The following is a 22,685-nucleotide window of genomic DNA, read 5'->3' as shown; positions in this document are numbered from 1 at the left end:
GCTCGGGTCATGAAGTTCTTACATTTCATCTGTAAGACCGAGTGGTCCCATCTGAAAGCTTTCAAGTACAATTGCTTCTACTGCCTCTCTCTGAAAAGTTCTATTTTCATTAGTGTCATTGCTTGAGATCAGTACAGGCAAGCAAGGCTGAAGTGGGGTTAAGAGAATGGCTGGATTCCATGACATTAAAGGTCTTTTCCAGCCAAAACATTCTATAATTTTATGAGAAACCAGGGCAGTAACAGTCGGCAAAGCAGGGGATTAACCAAACTGATGCCAGGGCCTGTCGTTACAAGAGATCGAGCAGGGTCGCAGCAACACGGAGAGCACCCTGAGGGGCACGTCACGGCCCCGCAGCCCCCTCACCCTGGGCACCACCCCCGGCCCCAGCGTCCCCGCCTCGGCCACGGGAGGCCAGGGCCTGTCTCCGCCACCCGGCGGACACCCGCCGCGCCCGGGCTTACCGAGTTGGTGGCAATCCGGTACCCCACAGTGCTGCCCCAGCTCCAGTTCCGCCATCCTCCGCGCGTCGCAGAAAGGGGCGTGCTTGGGGACCGGAGCGGCCGCAGACACGGCGCGCAAGGGCTGCCGGGCCACCGGAGGACTCGGCACGCCGGCGGCGGGGCTGCCATGACGATGTGCGGGCGATCCCCGCCCCGGGGAGGTGCCCAGCGAGCGCGGCCGGGCCCATCCCACCGGCTCGGGGCTGCTGGGGTCCCGGCTGGAGGGGCTACCCCCACGTCCTCAGGGGAACCTGTGGATGAGGCCGTGTCGGTGCAAGCGGCGCTTCGAACGTCCAGCCCAGATCCGCGGCGCTGGTGCTCTTCATGCATTAGGCTGCTTTTACCGGGGAAAAAAGTTCTTTGGCGTGTCTTGTCTTTGTCATCAGCGTCAGCCCTTCGAACAGGGCCAGTTTCCTGAGGCAGAGGCAAGGGGAAGGCAGCTTTTCCCAGATAAATCCTTTACTTTTGTATATGCACCTGTACTCTTAAAAGCCATATTTCTTAAGAGTTTAATGTTTCTCAGTCCTGACCTGCGTGCGCATCCTACTGCCTGACTGTCCTCTGGCAGCGCCGTAAAGACCGTGACTGAGGACGGGGGGCTGTGCCGCCCCTGCCTCCGCACACCGTGCCTGGCAGCAGTCATTCCGCTCACCTCTCCTGCTTGCTGCTCGCCGGGTGCGGGGTGCTCTGCCCTGGCCAGCGCCGGGCCAGCCGGCAGTCCTCGACATACGTATCTTCTTGCGACATAAGGATGAAAGAATATAGGAGGTGGGGACACTAAGTAGCCGCCTTCGGCGTGTGGGCTTGACGGGAACGCCTGCCCGGCCCTGCCTCGGTCCCCACTCCGCCCCGCCGAGGGGCTCTGCCCCCTCCTCACTGGGGACTCCTGCGAGCTGCCCGGCGGAGTTCGCTGTACCTCTCCCGCCGCTGATCCCCGGCAGTAGCGGAGGGCATACGTGCGGCCGGCAGCGGCAGCTGCAGGTTCGGCCGTCCCAGAGCCACCCCCGGGTGGACAGCGCCGGGCCGGGCCAGGCCCGCCCCGCCGCCAGGTGCGGTGCCACCACCCGAGGGCCCAGGAAGTGCCGTCACGGCGTGTACCGGGCGGGGAGGTTCCAGCGGGCCGGTCAGACCCTTTCGCTGGTCGGTGCCGAGCCAGGGCCGCCGCCGCCATGAGCAAGATTTCGAGGTTTTTCAAGGGGGGCGGCTCGGCCGCCTCCAAGAGCCGCAGGGGGCCCACGCCGCAGGAGGCGCTGGCCCGTCTGCGGGAGACCGAGGAGATGCTCAGCAAGAAACAGGAGTACCTGGAGACGAGGATCGAGCGGGAGCTGGCCGCAGCCCGGCAGTACGGCACCAAGAACAAGCGAGGTGAGTCTTCGCCTCCCCGGGGGCCGTCGCCAGGCCGGGCCCCGCTGCCCTGCGCCTGCATCTGGCGAAGGCCAGGTGCGCCCAGCCGGGCCGGCGGCTGCTCCAGTGGCTTGTGAGGCTTTAAATTCCAGGGTTCAAGTGCCTCTGGGTATGAGGTCCTGTTTAAAAGAAGGTGGACACGGGATCCAGCAGGGTCTTGCTGGCTCCGCAGGTGTGTTTCTGGATGCTGCTGTGGGTTCTGTCACCACCTTGCGTGCAGTCTTAAGGACACGGTGAACCTTTGGATAGCTTTGGGTCTTTGAGATTTCTTAGTGTTCATTGCGTTGTGGATTCATTATGGATGCCTGATAATAGGCTGCTTTCTTCCTCTCTAATTTACTGTCTGTGGTTCCTTGTGCCATACTTTCCATGCTTGGTACCGCAGTTCACACAGATGGATATGTGGTGCACCAAGTGCCACTGTTCAGCATGTGAAGAGCATCACAGCTTGTGTGTAGGGTATTGGTTGTGCGGATAGCGGAGGAGTTGAAGCAGGTGGGGATGGCCTCTATATTCATGGGAAAATTCACATTGTCTTGACTACAGGTGTTGAAGAATACACTGCTGGCAACTGAAGGAAAAAGTGATTCGGTCATTTGCATCAGATCATGTAGGAAGTATGTGATACCACTGAAAAAGAAACTATAGTGGCTGCTGCTCTGTGCTGCTAGTAGCTGCAAAGGAGGGGTGAGGAGGTCAGGATCCTGTTTATGTTCATGTTGTCACCTCAAAGAAGCAAATGATGGTAGCCAGTGGCTTGGGGATATACAAGCCCTCGAGAAACAATTACTTCCTAAAGTCACCTAGAGTTCTGCTTGTCTACTTCGAGCTTTACTTTTTCTTAAATACTTCAAAACAGAAGAAAAACATTTTGAATTAAAGATTTGTGATGTAACAAGAAGTAGCTCTTTCATCAGCTTTTGCTGTTGCTTGGTCATTTAGGAAAATAGTGTCATGTAATAAAACTTGTGAAGAGCTGTATGTTAAGGGGATTTTGGTTAGTCCTCTAACTTGTTTGTAATACTTCAGCAGTTAACAGTTATTAGCAAAAAGCAGGTTAGCAAAACTTAAGTTTTAGTTAGAAAGGATAAGTTGAGATGGGAGAGAATGAGCATTTGTTGCTGGGAGAAGGTGGTTTTGCTCTTTTAAATTGGTTGGGTGATGGTGGTTTCAGGTGTTGGCCTTGTGCTTCAGGTGTTCAGCATTCAACCTAGGAAACTTTTCTCCCAGATCTTTGTTTTTACTGCTGCACATGGTATGCAGTTTCCCTGGCTTTTCATCTGTACAACTGTTTGTGAAATCATATTGCAAACAGGATTGTTGAGATGATCATGGCTAAGAATAACATCCTTTTATCTTCTTGTTAGCTCAGGGACCTACAGTTAAAGATAGTAAAGAGGCAGGAGTAGGACAAGCAGTGCAGAGTGGGATTTTTTTCATGCCAAAAGCGGAATAGTGTAACCGCAGTCAAAGGAGAAACAAGAGAAACTAACCTTGCCAAAGTGCCCAAATTTAGCAGGCTAGTGAGTGAAGTTAAATCCCAAATAACAGCCCTTCATATGATATGTCAGTTGCTTTACAGTTAATTGCTGCTGATTTGCATGTAACAGCATAGTAGGTGGTATGCTGCTCTGTATAGTGCAGAGGGAGTCTCTGCTAACCAGGATCTACCACAGCATGTTGTAAACATACACACAAGTGAGAGAATAGAAGTTTTAATCTATATTGCCTTGTTAAAGTGAATGTTTCAAAGGGACCTTTCAGGTAATTTCTGATGTTTTTTCCCAATGGCATCTGTGGAGAAGTTTGGAAACTAAAATGGGAATGTCTGAGGCAGGAGTAAGATGTATCTAGGTGTAGAAATTGCACTAAATTAGCTCCTAGGCATGTGAGTCTAAGTCAGCTATACTGACACGAGAAAGAGCAGATTCAAGCATCAGCCATTTCTCACGAGCTCATTGAATGGTTCATGTGACATCAGTAGGCTTAACATGATTTAAAAGCTGTAACACATTAGCTATGCAAATAGATGTGAAACATCACTTAAATATGTTTAGCTTCTCCTTCATGAAGTGAATATCCCTGCACTTCCTGTACCTAATCTCAAATTAGCTATGCTTTTGGGGTGATACTTTTCCAGCATTCCCCATCAATAACTTATTGTAGTGAGACCACGTGAGGGTCTTCAGAACAGTGATGTGTGCTGGAATCCCTTCTGCAGAGATGGTGTCACAATGAGCAGTATTTCTTCTCCTGGTTAGCATTGCCTTTTAATCTCTCCCTGTTCCAGGTGCAAACACAAGATTTAAAAAGAAATAAATATTATTTTTAGTCTCTTGCTGTATTTAAGTTTTTGTCCAGTGCACAGCTGCCAACTCCATGTGCAAACCAGCCTTTCATCTTTGGTATTTTGAAGGTCATGCAGGAAAATTTAAAGGACAGAAAGTAATACTGAGTGAGAACTGTTTAAAAGGAGATGCATTTTCTGCGTACATGTGACTGAGTGGTGTTTCAGCTTCAAGCTTTCACAGATCCTAGGAAAAAAAGTCTATATGAAAAGAATTAAATTAAAAGAAGCCATTAATTAATTAAAAGAAGCCTTTTGGTTTTGGTTTTTTTCCCCCTTGGTGCTTTAAAATCCAGAATAGGATTAAATCTCAGCCGTAAAGAGTCACATAATACTGCTGAGGACAAAAGCTGTGCAGAAAGTTGGAATCACAGGTAGGCTCTTAGATGTACAGCTGTAGATGGTCTACATCTAGACATTACAAGCCTAGATGCTGCTGTGTGGTACATTTGGGCAGGGCTTACGTGGCTGTGTAGCATTCCTTTGCAATGACCGAGTTGCTGAAACCAAACAACAGTGAAGTAGTTGTGTGTTGATGTCAACAGGGCCGTCATACCTATGGCAGGTGTGTGACAGGTTGGGGCTGATGGTGTCTGGCAGGGAGATGATGAGGAAGCCTTTAGTGTGGCTTTGTTCTGTGATTTAACAGCTACTCACTGGATCTTCATGGTCATGTTTCAAGTGTCTTACCATGAATGGGAATGGTTCTAACAAGTCAAGTGTGTTACTGTTCTTGAATTAGCCCCTCAGTTGTAACTGTGCATGGCTTCCTCCTCAAGGTCTGAAGTGTTATGAATGCTGGTGATGAGCTTAGGATGGTATGATTTTTATGGCCTCAGCATCATTGCTGTTGGTTGTCCCTGCTGTCAGGGATATCAGAAGTTGTAATCCATTGAAGCCTTGCAGGACCGAAGTGGAGGTTTGTGATCTACATCCAAGAATGAGATCCAGTGTTTTAAACAGTGGTGGTGTATCTTGTGAAGAAAAACTGTTTGCCTTTTTTACCAGTTCCTACCCTGGGAACTTTAAGGATTGCTAGACAATGCTTTTATTTCTCCTTGGGAAGATGTGGTTATCAGTAATTCCTGTGCTGATGGGCATTGGTGGTGGGCTTGACAGGTAAAGGTGTTTTTATATCTGCACTTTTTGCTGCACTGCACAGAGACTGCATTGTGTCTTTTCATTTTGATCTGCAATGAAACCGTGAGGAGGGGGCCACAGCTCTGTGATATTATTCTTGTTCTTTCCTTTAGAAACCTGGGTGGTGGCCAGCTGGTCATTTCTGCTTCCTTAATGAAGTGCCAACATAGTAGCCATATTGGGAATGTGTTGTTCTGTGTGTTGATAACAGTGATTCTTTAACATGCTTACTTAAACTGGCAATAGTCTGCTCTTGTTCCAGCCACTTGGCTTGAAAAGAAAACAAACCAAAACTTCAGACTAAAAGCAGTGGCTCCCAATCCGTGAGCTGTATCCTGCTCGCTGGACTCGGAAGTAGAGCATGGGAAATGTGCTGAAGCCCAGCCAGCAGCTAAACACTTCATTATGAAATGCAGAAGTGGAATTGGCTTCTTTGGAGCACAACAGTGTATAAGAGTGATTTTTTTTTCCTTTTCTTTTTTCCCCCTGGAGAAGACCTCCACCTCTTCCTGGCTGAATTAGGATTAATTACTTTTGCTTCCTCAGACTCTGCCCCTGCTTAGGCTCTTCCTCCTGGGCTATCTTCCTTCTCTGAGATCTTTGGAATGGGCAACACCCTTTTTCAGTGCCATTCTTAGACCTTCAGTGAAGTAAGTTTGTGTTCTCTGCTCAATTGCTTCAATATTTTAATAGAAGTGTTCTTCAGTTTGGTTATTAGAATGCAGTGGTAGCATTTCTGTGAAGCATTTCACTTTCCTTTCAAGAGTTGTACACACATTTTAAAAGGTTTGGATGAGAGGTAGCTAAGTACTTAAAGATCATGATTATATGTCAAACAGAGAAAATACCAAGGAAATTCTCATACATTAGCTATAGGAGCTGCTGTTATAAAACACTGTGCAGTGAAGGGCATTCATTTAATATAAATGAGAAAAATCATCCAGGGTGGTGTGGGAATTCTGCCTTCATTGATCAGGGAGGAGTGTGAATTGATTTCCTATGAACTTCTTTGTTCTGTAAGGCACTGGAAAAGCTAAAGAGAAGTAATAAAGGTGATGTGTTTATAAATTCATAGAATGGTTTGGGTTGGAAGGGACCTTAAAGATCATCTAGTTCCACCCCCCCTGCCATGGACAGGGCCACCTTTTACTAGACCAGATTGCTTAAGGCCTCATCCAAACTGGCCCACCTCTAGGGAAGGGGCATCCACAACCTCCCTAGGCAACCTATTCCAGTGTCTCACCACCCTCACTGTAAAGAATTTCTTCCTAGTGGTCAGTCTGAATCTGCCCTCCTCAAGCTTCAATCCATTCCTTCTCATCCTATCACTACAAGCCCTTGTAAAAAGTCCTTTCCCAGCTTTCTTGTAGGCCCTCTTCAGGTACCGGAAAGCTGCTCTGAGGCCACCCTGGAGCCTTCTCTTCTCCAGGCTGAACAGCCCCAACTCTCTCAGCCTGTCCCCATAGGGGAGGTGCCTTCTGATCATTTTCTGGCCCTCCTCTGGACCAGCTCCAGCAGTTCCATGTCCCTCTTATGCTGGAGGCACTAGAACTGGATGCAGCACTTCAAGTGGGGTCTCGTGAGAGCAGACTAGAGGGGCAGAATCACGTCCCTTGCCATGCTGGTCATACTGGTTTTATGCAGCCCAGGACATGGTTGCCTTCTGGGTTGCAAGGCATTGCTGGATCATGTTGAGTTTATCATCAACTGACATGGCTCAAGTCCTTCTCCTCAAGACTGCTCTTGAGCCATTCCTCGCCCAACCTACATTTGTGCTTGGGATTGCCCCAACCCAGGTGTAGGACCTTGCACTTGGCCTGAATGTTGCACTACAGTAATGAGGAACAGGTTTATGAATAGGTGAAGTCACACAGAGTTTAGCTTCTGTGGTTTCTTGATTTGGGTGTGGTTTAATTAAATGTTAACACAGGAACCTTCAGGATTTTGCGCACAACTGCTTTGTGTGGGACTAAGGAAATCCTTTTTCTTTCTGAGCAGCCAGTAGTAACAGCACCATTGCAGGGTCCCATTTCTGAAAAAGACCAACTGGAAATACGTCCCTGTGGGCAGCTGTAGCCTTTCTGCACCAGCTAGTTAGTGCTCTTCAATTCACAGCTTCAGACTATTAAGTTTGCCTGGAATCTCTGGCTTCCTATGTAAGAATCCAGCACTGAATTTTGATTCAAGTGAAGCTGAGGAAGGTGGGAGCTGGTGTCCTGACACTACCAGTAATGAGCATGAGTAAGCAGGGAAACACAAGTAGAGGAAAAGATGATGTGTTTTGGAAATGCAGAGTTACCATTTGTGTTGACATCATCTGGTGTTCATGTATTTTTTCCAGAATATTCATGATCTTTGGACCATCCCCCAGACCCTGAGAGGGTCTTGCATGTGAATACTGTGATTAATCTGTCCTGAAACACTCTACTGTAGGTACCGGAAGGCATTGTGTAGCTTAGTCTGCTCAATTCCTTTCTCTGCACAGCTAACAATGACCCATTTTGAACACACTGATCTAAGCATTTGTCAACAAACCACTGAGGTTTATTTAGTGTGTTGTTACACAGCATAAATCTATGCCCTCTCCTAGCTTCATTTGAAAAGTTGTGCACCCCAGTGTCAAGGGTTGGTGATACTGCATGTGGGCAATTGTTTGAATAGGACACCAAGATGAATTGCTGCTGTTAAGTGGCTTTGGGGATCTGCAGTGCTGCTGTGCCTTGTTGTCTCTGAACTTGCTTTCAAAAAAGAAATGTAAAAGAGAAGGGAAAGGTCATGGGTGTTAAAAGCTTTGAAAAAGCAGTGGGTTAACTCAGCCTCTTGGTTTTGTTTGGTGTTTTTCTTGCCTAGCACATGTATAGTTTGGAAAGTGGTCAGGGAGTATTTGTGGTGAGATTGTGCTCCACACCTAGAGAAAGTCCTTTTCTCCTGCTGCTTGGCTCGTCACATGCAGTTATTCTGGTAATGATTTACTCTGGGCAAGGTATGCTGCTCATAACTAAGCAAATATGAAAGAGCAATCTCAAAGATGTAGAAAGATAAGGGGGAGTAGCTGGATCTGGCTGTGTCTGTGTCTACAAAGTTCTATGTGTTTTCGAGTTATAAAGTTTAAAGATTGTGTTCCTAAGGGATTATAGGAAACAGATCTGAACACCAGAGAAAAGTGAGTCCTCCTCCCTTGCTTGGTCAGGCCAGTTGGGCTTGCCATTGCACTTGGCAGTTTCTACTGCTGACAGAGTTGAGAAAGCAGCACTGGTGGAGATGTGGTTGTTATGGCAGGTCTTCTTACTCTGTCTTCCTTAGTTTTCATATTATGTATTGCAAACCCTCTTCTTTCTTTCCCCTGTTTCCTCCTTTTCTGACTTCTCTCTGATGTTTTTCTTTTCCCTTCCCATCTTCTCTGCTTTGCCTGTGTGCACAGGATGGAGTTCAAGATCTCCCGCAGTGGAGGAAGAAGCTGCTCTTCCCTGTGGTGCTAAGAGGAGTTACTCTAAAAGAGGCTTCCCAGCATGTTCATGCAACAGCATGTTGGTGATAAACCGGCTGCTGATCTGGTGTGGGCAAAGTTTGTCTCCCTACTAGTAAGGTAGGAGAGTGAGGATTGTAAATCCTGCAGGCTGTCTCGGTGCTGAACTACTTGTCCTTGCAAATTGCTCTGTAAATACCCAGTACTCTTTGCCTCTTTGCTTTCCAGCTGCCTTACAAGCACTGAAGAGAAAAAAAAGATATGAAAAACAATTGAGTCAAATTGATGGCACGCTGTCCACCATTGAGTTCCAGAGAGAGGCACTGGAAAATTCCCACACCAACACAGAAGTGCTCAAGAATATGGGTTATGCTGCACAAGCTATGAAAAAAGTGCATGAAAATATGTAAGTGCTCTCTAATAACTTTGAAGTTGAGCTTACTAACCACTTCCAAACCATAACATCACTGCAGCCCACTCTATCAAGTCAGGCAGCTTTGACTTCATTTTGGCCTCAGGTATTTAGAATAGAATAGAATTAACCAGGTAGGAAAAGATCTTTGAGATCATCAAGTCCAACCTATCACCCAACACTATCTAATCAACTAAACCATGGCACTAGGTGCCCCATCCAGTCTCTTCCTAAACACCTCCTGGTTCCTAAACACCAGTGATGGTGACTCCACCACCTCCCTGGGCAGCCCATTCCAATGGCAAATCAGTCTTTCTATGAGGAACTTCCTCCTAACATCCAGCCTAAACCTCCCCTGGCACAACTTGAGACTGTGTCCTCAGGTTCTAGTGCTGGCCGCCTGGGAGAAGAGACCAAGCCCACCTGGCTACAACCTCCCTTCAGGTAGTTGTAGAGAGCAAGAAGGTCTCCTCTGAGCATCCTCTTCTCCAGACTGAGCAACCCCAGCTCCCTCAGCCTCTCCTCATAAGGTTTGTGCTCCAAACTGCTCCCCAGCTTTGTTACCCTCCTCTGGACACATTCCAGCAACTCAACATCTTTCCTAAACTGAGGGGCCCAGAACTGGACACAGTCCTCAAGGTGTGGCCTAACCAGTGCTGAGTAGAGGGACATAATGACTTCCCTGCTCCTGCTGGCCACACTGTTCTTGATACAGGCCAGAATGCCATTAGCCCTCTTGGCCACCTGGGCACACTGCAGGCTCATGTTCAGCCTACTATCAACCAGTACCCCCAGGTCCCTTTCTGCCTGGCTACTTTCCAGCCACTCTGACCCCAGCCTGTAGCACTTCATGGGGTTGTTGTGGCTCTTAGATGTGTCAGGAATGCTATTGGTGCTATAATGTTATCTATTAATGTTATATATTGTTATATAATGTTATATATTAATGTTATGTGTTATATTGGTGCTATAATGTTATATTTAGCAGAGAAATACCTTTTCTTGACAATGAGTCTGGAAGAAAGTCCAGCTAACTAGAGAGATCCATGTGGAGGGAGCTGTGTTTTTTGAAGTCTGCTTTGGCAGAGCTGTTTGTTTGTTAAAGCCTGCTTTGGCAGCAGAGACTGGCCTTTGCCTTGGCTCTTTCTGAACAAAACAGTTGAAGAAACTGAGTGAAATCTTCTCAAAGTCCCTAAGGTGGACTGTGTGATTCCAAGTACTAATTAGACCTGAGTTAAAGAGAGGGTAATTTTTCGTGTGTGCAGTGTTTTTATATGCCCTAGATCGTCTCAGTGCCTTTATATTGCTTACTCTGCCTGAATAAACAGAGTTAAACCAGAATGGGTGTTCTGAGAGAAGTAAACAGGAACTGAAACAATAAAGCAGTTAACAATAAGGGGAAAGTTTTAAATGGAGTGTAGTCCTGTTAAGTTCTCCCAGTTCTGGTGAAAGATTAACATCAAAAAAAAGATCCATCTATAAAGATGCTGACTTGAGGAAGGAGATTGGATCTGCCCAGGGAATGTGACTGTTGGCTGGCAGAGGTATGGCGAGCACAGAGAAGGAGGGGCACGCAGGCTGCTGCAGTTTGGCTTTTGTTATAATCCCAAGGTGGAAGAATCTGGAGTGGCTAAGACACATAGAAGTTTGCCAAAAACCAAGATGTAGGTGGGGAAAATGATTCTGAGTTCTGCCTGTTATACAGCCATGGGCATGAAAAGAAAACAGGAGCTGCTCAAATTTCTCTGAGTCTCTTCTGTAATCTCCTCTTATTTTGTGCCTTAAAAAATGTTTCCATGTTATCTTGCCAGGGACCTGAACAAAATTGATGATTTGATGCAAGATATCACTGAACAGCAAGATGTTGCCCAAGAAATTTCAGATGCTATCTCAAATCGAGCTGGCTTTGGTGAAGAGTTTGATGAGGTTAGTACTCCAGTAAAGCCTGTGAGCTATAAATGTTAAACGACTCCATAGCTATTTTCTGGTGCAGTAGCTTCTTCCAGTGGTTTGTTTTATCATAGTATCATAGTGTCTGTCAGGGTTGGAAGGGACCACAAGGATCATCTAGTTCCAACCCCCCTGCCATGGGCAGGGACACCCCACACTAGATCAGGCTGGCCAGAGCCTCATCCAGCCTGGGCTTAAACACCTCCAGGGACGGCACCCCAACCACCTCCCTGGACAACCCATTCCAGGGCTTCACCACTCTCATGGGGAAGAACTTCCTCCTCACCTCCAGCCTGAATCTCCCCACCTCCAGCTTCATTCCATTCCCCCTAGTCCTATCACTACCTGAGATCCTGAGAAGTCCTTCCCCAGCCTTCCTGTAGGCCCTCTTCAGATCCTGGAAGGCCACAATGAGGTCACCTCAGAGCCTTCTCCTCTGCAGACTGAACAGCCCCAACTCCTTCAGTCTGTCCTCATAGGAGAGGTGCTCCAGCCCTCTGATCATCCTCGTGGCCCTTCTCTGGACACCTTCCAGCATGTCCACATCCCTCTTGTAATAGGGGCTCCAGAACTGGACACAGTACTCCAGGTGGGGTCTCACCAGAGCTGAGTAGAGGGGGAGAATATATAAAAGGTGTTGATGTGAAATTCTTTGGTTCTATTCTATTTAGGACATTTTAATGGTTTTAAATATATAAACCTATAAACCCACACTTATATAATAATCTGTAGTGCAACAGAAAAAAATATATAGGTAAAACACCAGAGTATTTTTATTTATGCATGAGTTTTTATAGAAGGTGATTTGAAGTGCACTCCTGTAGTTGTTGTTCTCATTTGGACCACGGAAAGAGGAGGTCACAAAACCATGTAATTTGCACTGCTCCAAGTAGATACTGAAACATATAATCTTTTTGGTGCTCCAAATAGACATCCTGTGACAGTTTCAGGCTATGCCATTTGCCTGAGTGCATGTTCCTGTGCCATGAGCAGGCTGCTGCTCACAGTTAGGAATATTTGAACCAGGTTTGTAAGGTCTTTTGGGTTTTTTGGTGCTTGGAGGTGCAGGTCCTTTCCCTCTTGTTCAGATTTTCTACAGAAGTAGATCCATTAGGTAGGAGTCATTCCTGTTGGGAGGTAATAAGGTTTTTTTCCTTGAGTTACTTTCTTTTGAATTCCTCACAAGATGCTTAGGACCTTCTGAAAATTTGTGGTAGAAACTTTCATCCAGTGTCCCTGGAATTGATTTTGTGTGTTTGAGCAGGATGTTACTTATTTCTGATCCAGGCATGGCTGAGGACTGAAGGGTCAGGTATGCTCAAAATTCCTGCACTCTGTAGAACACAGAGCTCTGAGGACCAGGCTTAGTATCACCACCAGTTTGATTTTGCTTTTTCACTATGTTTTGAGGTGACCAAGCACTAGGGATCCTTTGAAGAATGCCCTAAAGAATCAAACAGCTCACTCTCCCCAACTACTTCCTTCCTTTGTGTCCAAATGGGCAACAAAGGAAAATGCATGTTCTGTATCTTATTTGCCTGACTGGGGGAGAGACATTTCATTCAACAGTTACAACTTGTTGCAAATAGTAATGGTTCTTTGTATTTGTTTTTCCCCCCACGTTGAATGCAAGAAGGCTTGTCAAGGAACATTTAATCAGTAGTGGCCCCAAGAATGGGATTTGGCCTGTAGGAACTGGGCTTCAAGAAACCATACTGCCATCCCAAACTGCTCTGCAGGGTCACTTTTCTTCAGTGCTGGACCATTAGGAGTCTAGGCTTAGAAAGCACATTGTAGACTGACCTGGAAGTTACTAAGTTGATGGATGTGCTTTCTGTTCTGGGAAAATGAGCCAGTGGGACATTGTTGTCCTAGCACCTATATTTCCATAGGAGCCTAATCCTTACAGTGCTTGCCCAGTAATTGGGGAATCTGGCTTGCAGGCCACTTCGTCTTAAGAGTGCTAGAACCAATGACTTAATTGCAGGGTTATGAGGGATGATACTTCATTTTATTTTTTGAAGGACTTTTTCACCACACTCTTGGATTTCCCCTTCACATGCATGCCATGGATGTAAGGAGAACATGGAAACGTAATTTCTGCTGCTCTAGATAGACACAGAACCAAAAGGGCTCTTTCTCCATGGGCTGACACAGTGTGTGTCATGAAAAATGAGGAAAAAAAGCTCTGTCCTGCTTGAATCAGATGCTTGATAGTAGGGGTGATCCTTGCCTGGAGGCCTGTTTCTGATAATCAAATGCAAAATATGCATGTTCCAGCGGACAAAGCCTGGAAGCTGAGAGTTCTCTTGATACCTTTGCTCTACAGTCTTTCTGGGTTAGGTTCAAGAGAAAAAAAGGGGATTTGTTCTGGCTGTTGCAGTGCTCCACAGCCTAGTCATGAAGCAATGCCTGAGTTGTGGGAAACATAAGTTAAACCCATGATTATGGCTTAGAAGAGCTTAAAACTTGGGTGTCCCACTTGGAGAGCAAATGTTCTAGCCATTGCAGGGGTGTGTTCATAGTGTAGGGGGCATGATCACTGGGTCCTTCACCTCTTTTTTTTTCCTCCTGATTTTTTCCCCTCTTTTTTCTTTTCCTCCTGATTATTTCCCCTCTTTTTCTTTCTCCTGATTTTTTCCCCTCTTTTTCTTTCTCCTGATTTTTTCCCCTCTTTTTTTTCCTCCTGATTTTCCCCCCTTTTTCTTTCTCCTGATTTTTCCCCCTTTTTCTTTCTCCTGATTTTTCCCCCTTTTTCTTTCTCCTGATTTTCCCCCCTTTTTCTTTCTCCTGATTTTTTCCCCTCTTTTTCTTCCTCCTGATTTTTTCCCCTCTTTTTCTTCCTCCTGATTTTTTCCCCTCTTTTTTTCTCCAGGTTTTTTCCCCTTTTTTTTTTCTCTCCAGATTTTTTCCCCTCTTTTTTTCCTCCTGATTTTTTCCCCTCTTTTTTTTTCTCCTGATTTTTCCCCCTCTTTTTTTTTTTCCAGATTTTTTCCCCTCCTTTTTTCCCTCCTGATTTTTCCCCTCCTTTATTCCCTCCTGATTTTTTCCCCTCTTTTTTTTCCCTCCTGATTTTTTCCCTATTTTTTCTCCTGATTTTTCCCCCTTTTTTTTTTTCTCCTTATTTTTCCCTCACACCACTGAGTCAGACAATTGCAGGACAGCCACTTTTGCACCTCAGTTAAATGCTGAAGTTAGACATGGGGCCCCAAATTGCACATTTCTTCAAGAGATCAACTGTCAGTTAAATATCAGCAGATGTAGACCAGATGCTGAAAGTTTTAGATGATATCCTAGTGTTTGCAATGTGAAATAGAATAGAATAGAATAGACCAGACCAGACTAGGTTGGAAGAGACCCTCAAGATCATCGTGTCCAACCTATCATCCAACACCACCTAATCAACTAAACCATGGCACCAAGCACCCCATCAAGTCTCCTCCTGAGCACCTCCAATGATGGTGACTCCACCACCTCCCTGGGCAGCCCATTCCAATGGGCAATCACTCTCTCTGTGTAGAACTTCCTCCTAACCTCCAGCCTAAACCTCCCCTGGTGCAGCCTGAGACTGTGTCCTCTTGTTCTGGTACTGGCTGCCTGGGAGAAGAGACCAACCTCTGCCTGTCTACAACCTCCCTTCAGGTAGTTGTAGAGAGCAATAAGGTCACCCCTGAGTCTCCTCTTCTCCAGGCTCCCTCAGTCTGTCCTCATAGGGCTTGTGTTCCAAGCCCCTCACCAACTTTGTTGCCCTTCTCTGGACAGGCTCCAGCAAGTCAACATCCTTGCTAAGCTGAGGGGCCCAGAACTGGACACAGGACTCAAGGTGTGGCCTAACCAGTGCAGTGTACAGGGGCAGAATGACCTCCCAGCTCCTGCTGGCCACACTGTTTCTGATGCAGGCCAGGATGCCATTGGCATGTAATTATCATTGTAATTTCCCCATTGGTGATGAGCAAGGTGTAAATGGACAAAATCCATTGTCCTAGCTAGTAGGTCTCACTTTGCTACAGCCACTTTTTCCTGAGTTCCTTTTCCCCAGAGTTTCTGTTTAAACCATTTTACCAATGTGGCAGTGGCCAATTTCTCTCCAAATATGTAGTATTTAGCTTCCTTCCTTTGGGAAAATCCAGCCAAGGAATATGTTTTTGTTTTGATTTTTAAAAGTGTGAAGCCCCTTAATTTTTGGTGTTAGGCAAGTGGAGTAGCCCATCTGTCCAGGTCAGCTTCTGTGCCTGAACACCCTAGAGTGTTAGGTGCTTCAAGAGTAGCAGGACCCAGGAAGAGCACTCTGGTTCTGGTGATATTTTGAAATCCTGGACTTGTGTGATAGGGCAGAAGCACAATATTTAATGTCAGTCTGCCTTAGGACTGGTGGAAGCTGTTTGCTTTTTGAAGTAGAAGGAATTGCACATTAAAGTTAGAATCCATGAAAGGTACAGGCTCCAGGTTTGGAACAAATAGAGGAAGACAGAAGGACCTTTATATATGTATGTATGTTTATTCCCCTCCCCCCCGCTTTTGACATAGTTCTCTTTCTATTTTTATTCCTTGTCCTCTTTCTGACTTCCATTATCTTTCTTTTAATTTTAAGTTAAGGTTTATTGTTACTGCCCACACTTAGTAAAAATTACCCTTGTGACAGCTGGGTTTTGAGGCTTGTTTTCAGCTGTAAATGGGTTGGGTTTTGGTTTTCAGTAGTGCTGTGTTTCATGGATGCCAAACATGCCCTTGCCTGGGATCGCTGTCAGGACAGTGAATTTGTAAATGATGTTTTCCTTGACTTTAGGATGAGCTGATGGCAGAATTAGAAGAACTGGAGCAAGAAGAATTGAACAGGGGGATGAGAGATGTCAGACTGCCAAGTGTTCCGTCCACGTCGCTGCCTTCCCGCCCGGGTAAGCTGTTCGCTTGTCGTTCTACCTTTCTGAGGATCAAGGCGGGTTGTGAGTAGGAGGAGAGAGCTCCAGATGTGTATTTAACTGTGGTTTAACTTCTAAAGTATTACAGGTTCCCTCTCCTATTTTTGTATCTGTTTATGAGAAAAAGCAGGGTGGGATTCTGGTTCACTATATGAAAACATTTAGGATCAAATTCTGTGTAGATCCGGGGAGGCACACTGGGGTGACTTGAGCTTGCCCACCTAATAACCTATCTCCTGCTGAAATGGGAAGAGATAGCTGAGGCATGGGAAGAAAGTTTTTCTTTTTGGCAATTCAATCCTCAGTCTTTTTTAATTAGAGTCTGACCTAGATTCAAAATGTTTGTGTCACAAGTTCCAGCTTTGTTGGGTCATGGTTTGATATTTGCCATTGGTATTTTAATTAGAAATGAAGGAGGCAGCAGGAAGTACAGATTTAAAGAAATACTGTCACTCCTTTGCTCTCTTTCTGCTGAGCAGACTTATTCCTGGCATTAAGCAGTGGTCTCATTTGTCTGTAGCTCTGCCCTGTTTGTTTTGAATTAAGCCAGAGACCGTCAGCTTTTAACTATAGCTTTTACCATGTCCCTGCTGTCCTCTGTCAGCTGAAAGACTTGATGTGTGTTGATGCTGCTAGTAGAAGAGTATGGATACTTGGTGACAAGGGCAGCACACACGTGGCACAGGTTGTTCATGGTGCATTCAGCTGCAGAACAGGTTTCCTAGACCAGCTCAGCTCCGAGTCTCTTAGGTGTGTTTTGGCAGATGGTGCTTAAAACCCTGAGAAATAATTTCAGATGTTCAGACTGGGGTTGTTGGCTCATCCACTTAAGCCAATTGCAGAGCAGCCAGTAAAAAGTATTTAGGAAAACAGTGCAGATTGCAGGCTGGGCATTTATGACATGTTCCTATGTCCTGTTCCAGATCCAGCTATGCCAGCTGACATTGTTATTAAGCACAGACCAACTCCGTGTGCTTCTCACTATCTTAATTTGCTGCTTCATCTGTCTGTATGACTGCTTCAGGGCAAGCTAGCAGGTGACATTTATGCAGTTTAAGGCCTTGCAAAACTGGCTTGCCTTTTATGAAGCTGGATGCTCACTGCTACAGAGCAATGGGAGAGACTCTTGAACATGTCCAGGGAAGGGCAATGAGGCTGGGGAGAGGCCTCGAGCACAAGCCCTGTGAGGAGAGGCTGAGGGAGCTGGGATTGTTTAGCCTGGAGAAGAGGAGGCTCAGGGGTGACCTCATTGCCCTCTACAACTACCTGAAGGGAGGTTGTAGCCAGGAGGGGGTTGGTCTCTTCTCCCAGGCAACCAGCACCAGAACAAGAGGACACAGTCTCAAGCTGTGCCAGGGGGAAAGTTTAGGCTTGAGGTGAGGAGAAAGTTCTTCACAGAGAGAGTTGTTAGCCATTGGAATGTGCTGCCCAGGGAGGTGGTGGAGTCACCATCCCTGGAGGTGTTCAAGAGGGGATTGGACGTGGCACTTGGTGCCATGGTTTACTAGTCATGAAGTCTTGGGAGACAGGTTGGACTTGATGATCTTTGAGGTCTTTTCCAACCTTATTGATTCTATGATTCTATGGCAAGATCAGAACAACAATGAATGGTTCTGTTGTGTTTCTATCTAGAGATGTATGGTCCCCTGCTGATTTTGGGGATGGGGAAGTGAGATCAAGCAAGGCATAGTGACCTTTCCCAGTCACACCATGAGCCAGTGGCACTTGCCTCTGGAGTAGGCACTGCAGCCCTGGTCTCCCATGGCCTCCTCCTACCTTTAGTTCCCCAAAGGTGGTAGCTGCAGCCCCTCTCAAGGTGGTTACTCCTGGCTGTATGGCTGCCACAAGTGGGAGCCAACTGGCTGCTGTAAGCATACACACAGGGGTATGGCACTCAGTAACTGTCCATTGTTGTTGGGAGGAGTGCAGATCCTTAGTCTGAGGTTGAACCTGGCCATGCAGCTTATAGGTCAGTGAATGAAGACTATCTGGGTGAGATTGTAGTTCAGAGAATGTGAAAGATGTGTGCTAGATTTGGGTAAATAAAAAAGGGAAAGCAGGTGTGTGGGCCCTAATACAGACCTGGGAATTGCTGTGACCACAGCAGTTAACTGATGTCAGGAATGTCTTTACTCCTTTTAATAAATGACACCCCTCATTGAAGTGGAGGGAGTGTTTGGAGACCACCTGCACATGCAGAACCCTCCAGCACTCTTTGGAAAGGCAGCAGGACACATAGCTGGCCAGGGGGAGGTCACTTGTGCCTGCTCAAGTGGCAGTGAGAGAGCAGACTGGCAGCATTCTGCTCTCTGTGACAGCTTTAGAGATTGCATGTGTTTTCTGTGGGAGCCTTTCAGAAAGAGCTACATCAAACCTTAACCTCAGGGTTATGTGTGAGATAATGGTGGGGCAAAATGCATCTTTTATCAGCTTCATTACTGCATTACCTGCATTTAGCTCACTACTCAGTAAACTGATCTGAGATCTTCCAATGGAAAAGTACTGAGCAAGTCCTCGTGCTAAGAGGCGAAATGGTTCTGACTGGTACATTAGTTAATGGCTTTTGTTATTCTCTCTCTGCAGCACCAACTAGGAAGAGAGCAGAGGATGAAGATGAAATGAAGAAGCTGGCTGCCTGGGCTTCATAAGAGCATGGGGGTTTTATTTCACTGAACATTGCAGTGCAAATGTAAAGAGCTGTAATGCTGTTTTATAGCCACACCAATTTAATGTGCCTGCATTTCATACAGGCTGGGGTTTCTGATGGCAGACTTTGCTAAGAATAGTATTACTGCTCTACTACCAACCTAGTTTAAACACAGACAAAACAAAGCAATAGTTGCCAAAACATCCAAGCATCAAAGTTTTCTTCAGCCTCAGCCAGAGATTTGTTTGTTGTTAGTATCAGTTTTTGTTGGGTAATGTCTTACTGATTCTGGCTGGTTTGTACAACCTGTATGCCTCACTCACATAGCTGGATTCACTGTGAAATGAAGAAGCTAAATGAGTCATGAAAGCCTGATCCTAGGGAGATCAGACCATTTGAATGTTAGCAAAACAGCTTTATATGTCTCCTGACTTGCAAGTTCATCTGAGCACAAGAGCTAATAGCCATTCATTTGGGAATGGAGATTTAAACAGTCAACCTGGAGCAACTTATGGTGTCCTACATATTAAGAGAAGACTCTTCTGTACCTTTGGGTTTTTTAAGTGGGAGGGGTTTTTGATTTCAGCTTTGGCCAGAGTATCCCATGCACTTGAATCATATTTCCAACTGAGTTAAGAGCAGTGGTGCAGCAGCTGGGGTGAAGGAAATGTTCAAGTTCTTACAGATCCCTGCCAAACAAAACTGGTTCCTGCTACCCCTGTCAAAAATCCAGCAGAAATTGGACCCTCCTGTGTTCTCCTGCTGAGCATTCAGTTCTCTCTTACAGAAACAATGGCAGTGTGTTGCATTCAAGATGCCTTTTTAACCCTGATTAAAAGCTGGGTCTGGGTTATTCGTAAAGCTGACATATTGCTGTCCAACTGACAGTGCACCTGAGGAGCAGATGCCACTCTGAGTGCTGGACCGCTGCACATGTGGAGAAATCACTCTTCAAATACAAAAACTAAGCAGGCTGTGTTGTACTTACAAATTGTATTAACTAAGGCTTCCTCTCTGTGCTAGTAACTGTCAGTCACTGGGAAATAGTAAAACACTAGGGAGTTTCTGGGGCTGTGGGGAGCACAGGCACATTGAACTCCATTTCTTCACATGAATTTGTATTTACTGATGATTGAGCCACCTGGGGAACAGTGGGAGACTTGGTTTCTGCAGATCCATAGCAAGAGGGAGCCGATCCCTTCTCCTCTGGGCTTTAACCTGTGGCTTGCTGGGTGTTAAGCTTTGACAGGCTCCAACAGGCTTCAGCTTACCTGACTTTAGGCTGAGCGTAAGCTAATTGGTGTTTCTGGACATGGTGTGCTCAGAACTTTTCAAGGTGGAACCCAAAACTGACAAACCCTGTGGAGATACTCAGTTTTCCTGGCCTTTTTCATTCTCTGCAGTGCAGTTGCTTGTGGTTTGTGTCCATATGAAGGGAGCATCAAGCCTTGCTGCTTGACTGCTGGTAAACTCCCTACTGGAAAACTTTGTGGTGGTTCTATCTCAAAGTTTGGAGGTACCAGAAGAGTTGTCCCTTTATGTTGATAATTGCTTTCAAATGCAAAACCCAAACAGCCCTACCACAAGCTGCCTTAGATTTTAAACTACATTTTGAGCTCTCAGCAGGACCCCAAAGGTTAACAGAATAGAATAGAATAGAATAGAATAGAATAGAATAGAATAGAATAGAATAGAATAGACTAGAATAGAATAGACCAGGTTGGAAGAGACCTTCAAGATCATCGCATCCAACCCATCAACCAATCCAACCCACCTAAACAACTAACCCATGGCACCAAGCACCCCATCAAGTCTCCTCCTGAACACCTCCAATGATGGTGACTCCACCACCTCCCTGGGCAGCCCATTCCAATGGGCAATCACTCTCTCTGTATAGAACTTCTTCCTAACATCCAACCTAAACCTCCCCTGGTGCAGCCTGAGACTGTGTCCTCTTGTTCTGGTGCTGGCTGCCTGGGAGAAGAGACCAACCTCTGCCTGTTTACAACCCCCCTTCAGGTAGTTGTAGAGAGCAATAAGGTCACCCCTGAGTCTCCTCTTCTCCAGGCTAAGCAACCCCAACTCCAGCTCCCTCAGTCTCTCCTCACAGGGCTGTGTTCCAAACCCCTCACCAACTTCGTTGCCCTTCTCTGGACTCGTTCCAGCAAGTCAACCTCCTTCCTAAACTGAGGGGCCCAGAACTGGACACAGGACTCGAGGTGTGGCCTAACCAGTGCAGTGTACAGGGGCAGAATGACCTCCCTGTCAGGGTGAGGTGCCAGCTCAGAGCAGCATATTAAATATCACAGTCCTGTGATAGATACTGTGATGCTTAACAAAACAACAAATCATTCTGAGGTATTTACAATCCATTTGCTGCTCCTTCTGGCTGGAATCCTGTGTTCAAGGTGTGCAGCCTCTGCAGGTCTCTGAACTGGGTACAACAGCGATTGCAGCACTGTGCAAGGCTGGCCATGTGCTCGTGGACTTACCTGGTATTTCTAAGTGCAGGGTCATGCCAACACAGTGCCATGCTTAGCTTGGGAAAGTTGGCTTCTAGTAGTGGTTGTGGTTGAGTCAGTGTTTTTTGATTACTTAGCATTTCTGTAGCACTTGGCACGTGTGCAGTGTTCTACAACCTGGCCAAAATACGTCTCGAAGCTTCTAGTTTGAAACTACGATGTCTGCTTTGGGAAGCATGGACCTTCTGGGGTTTGGGCAAGAGCTTTCCATGTGAGCACGCTGCAGGGGAGAAGAAATCTTAGCAAGGATTTCTCCTTTGCAAGCTGGCATCTGGCTGCTGACCTCCAGCAGTGTTCTGGCTAAGTGTTGATCCTGGGAAGCTTCAGGTGTCTTCAGCTTATTGATTTCAGACCAGGCACTTTTTGCAACCAGTGAAGAAAAGAAAGAGATCATTTGGGTGAGCTTCTCTAAAAGCTTCTCTGCAGTGGCTGGTGGTTCTGGAGGACAGTCACATACCACTTCACAGCCTAGGACATGTGTGGATGGTGAAGCTATACTCGGAGGTCCTGTAGTCATGCAGACAAATCAAAATGCAGTATGGACCTCCAGGACTGGAGTGCATGCTCCATTTTTGTCTGGGAACAGTAGTGGGGCTGGTTTTCTTTGAAAGCAAAGGGGTTCTAGGTAGATAATTCAGCTGAGGAGGCAGCTCTTTCCTGTGTAAATTCAGGTGACACTGGGTCAAGTGGGTCTTCCTTTTTTGCTCATGTCCCTCTCCTTGCCAAGGTGGTGTTTGTGCAGTCTGTAAGCAGACAAGAGGGGGTAGTGCCAACATGGCATTGTTGACTGGAACATAGCTCGTATGAGGGTTGTGGCAGCAGACGGTGAACCAAAGCCATCTCCTTTTCTTGTTTCTTATTTATTTTGTGACTGTTTGCTTCTCTTAACAGCCTGGGATAGTCTGGACAGCTTTAAATTGGGGGACATACATCAATAAAAAAAAGACTATACATGCTGTAAATACATACCTTGGTGTTGTGCTGTGGTGGGAATGGAATAGAGTAGAATAGAATAGAGTAGAATAGAATAGACCAGGGCAGGTTGGAAGAGATCTTCATAGTGTCCAACCTATCATCCAACATCACCCACCCAACTAAACCATGCAACCAAGCACCCTGTCAAGTCTCCTCCTGAACACCTCCAGCGATGGCGACTCCACCACCTCCCCAGGCAGCCCATTCCAATGGGCAATCACTCTCTCTGTGTAAAACTTCCTCCTGACCTCCAGCCTGAACCTCCCCTGGCGCAGCCTGAGACTGTGTCCTCTTGTTCTGGTGCTGGCTGCCTGGGAGAAGAGACCAACCTCTGCCTGTTTACAACCTCCCTTCAGGTAGTTGTAGAGGGCAATAAGGTCACCCCTGAATCTCCTCCAGG

At 46.4% G+C, this 22,685-nt stretch overlaps 2 protein-coding genes across 3 annotated transcripts in view; one reads left to right on the top strand and one right to left on the bottom strand.

Moving 5' to 3' along the window:
* The window catches only part of ZFAND1 (zinc finger AN1-type containing 1), a 34,045-nt gene that overhangs the window by 6,016 nt on the left and 5,344 nt on the right, over positions 1-22,685 (bottom strand). The window contains exon 1 of one of the 2 annotated variants that reach the window (XM_068158554.1): positions 465-1,421. The exons of the other annotated variant lie outside the window; for it this stretch is intronic. Within the exon in view, the coding sequence (XP_068014655.1) occupies positions 465-519 (55 nt within the window). The 5' untranslated portion in view covers positions 520-1,421. Of the gene's footprint in view, positions 1-464; positions 1,422-22,685 lie in introns of those variants that run through there. 2 annotated transcript variants of the gene reach the window in all.
* On the top strand, positions 1,340-22,560 carry CHMP4C (charged multivesicular body protein 4C). Its single transcript, XM_068158555.1, has 5 exons — positions 1,340-1,868; positions 9,089-9,266; positions 11,084-11,198; positions 16,009-16,117; positions 18,725-22,560. Exons 1-5 carry the CDS (start codon positions 1,673-1,675, stop codon positions 18,787-18,789), a joined length of 663 nt encoding a protein of 220 aa, XP_068014656.1. The 5' UTR covers positions 1,340-1,672; the 3' UTR covers positions 18,790-22,560.

This window comes from Melanerpes formicivorus, unplaced genomic scaffold, assembly GCF_026170545.1.
Source record: "Melanerpes formicivorus ecotype bairdi unplaced genomic scaffold, bMelFor1.0.p_v2 SCAF_40, whole genome shotgun sequence".
NCBI classification, from domain to species: domain Eukaryota; kingdom Metazoa; phylum Chordata; class Aves; order Piciformes; family Picidae; genus Melanerpes; species Melanerpes formicivorus.
Note: the sequence above shows the minus strand (reverse complement) of the source record. Positions and strands in the feature narration are given on the sequence as shown.

Coding starts and splice junctions, on each gene's coding strand:
- CHMP4C (XM_068158555.1), top strand. CDS start 1,673: ATGAGCAAGATTTCGAGGTTTTTCAAGGGGGGCGGCTCGGCCGCCTCC. Junction 1,869..9,088: donor CGGCACCAAGAACAAGCGAG/GTGAGTCTTCGC, acceptor TTTGCTTTCCAG/CTGCCTTACAAGCACTGAAG. Junction 16,118..18,724: donor GTCGCTGCCTTCCCGCCCGG/GTAAGCTGTTCG, acceptor CTCTCTCTGCAG/CACCAACTAGGAAGAGAGCA.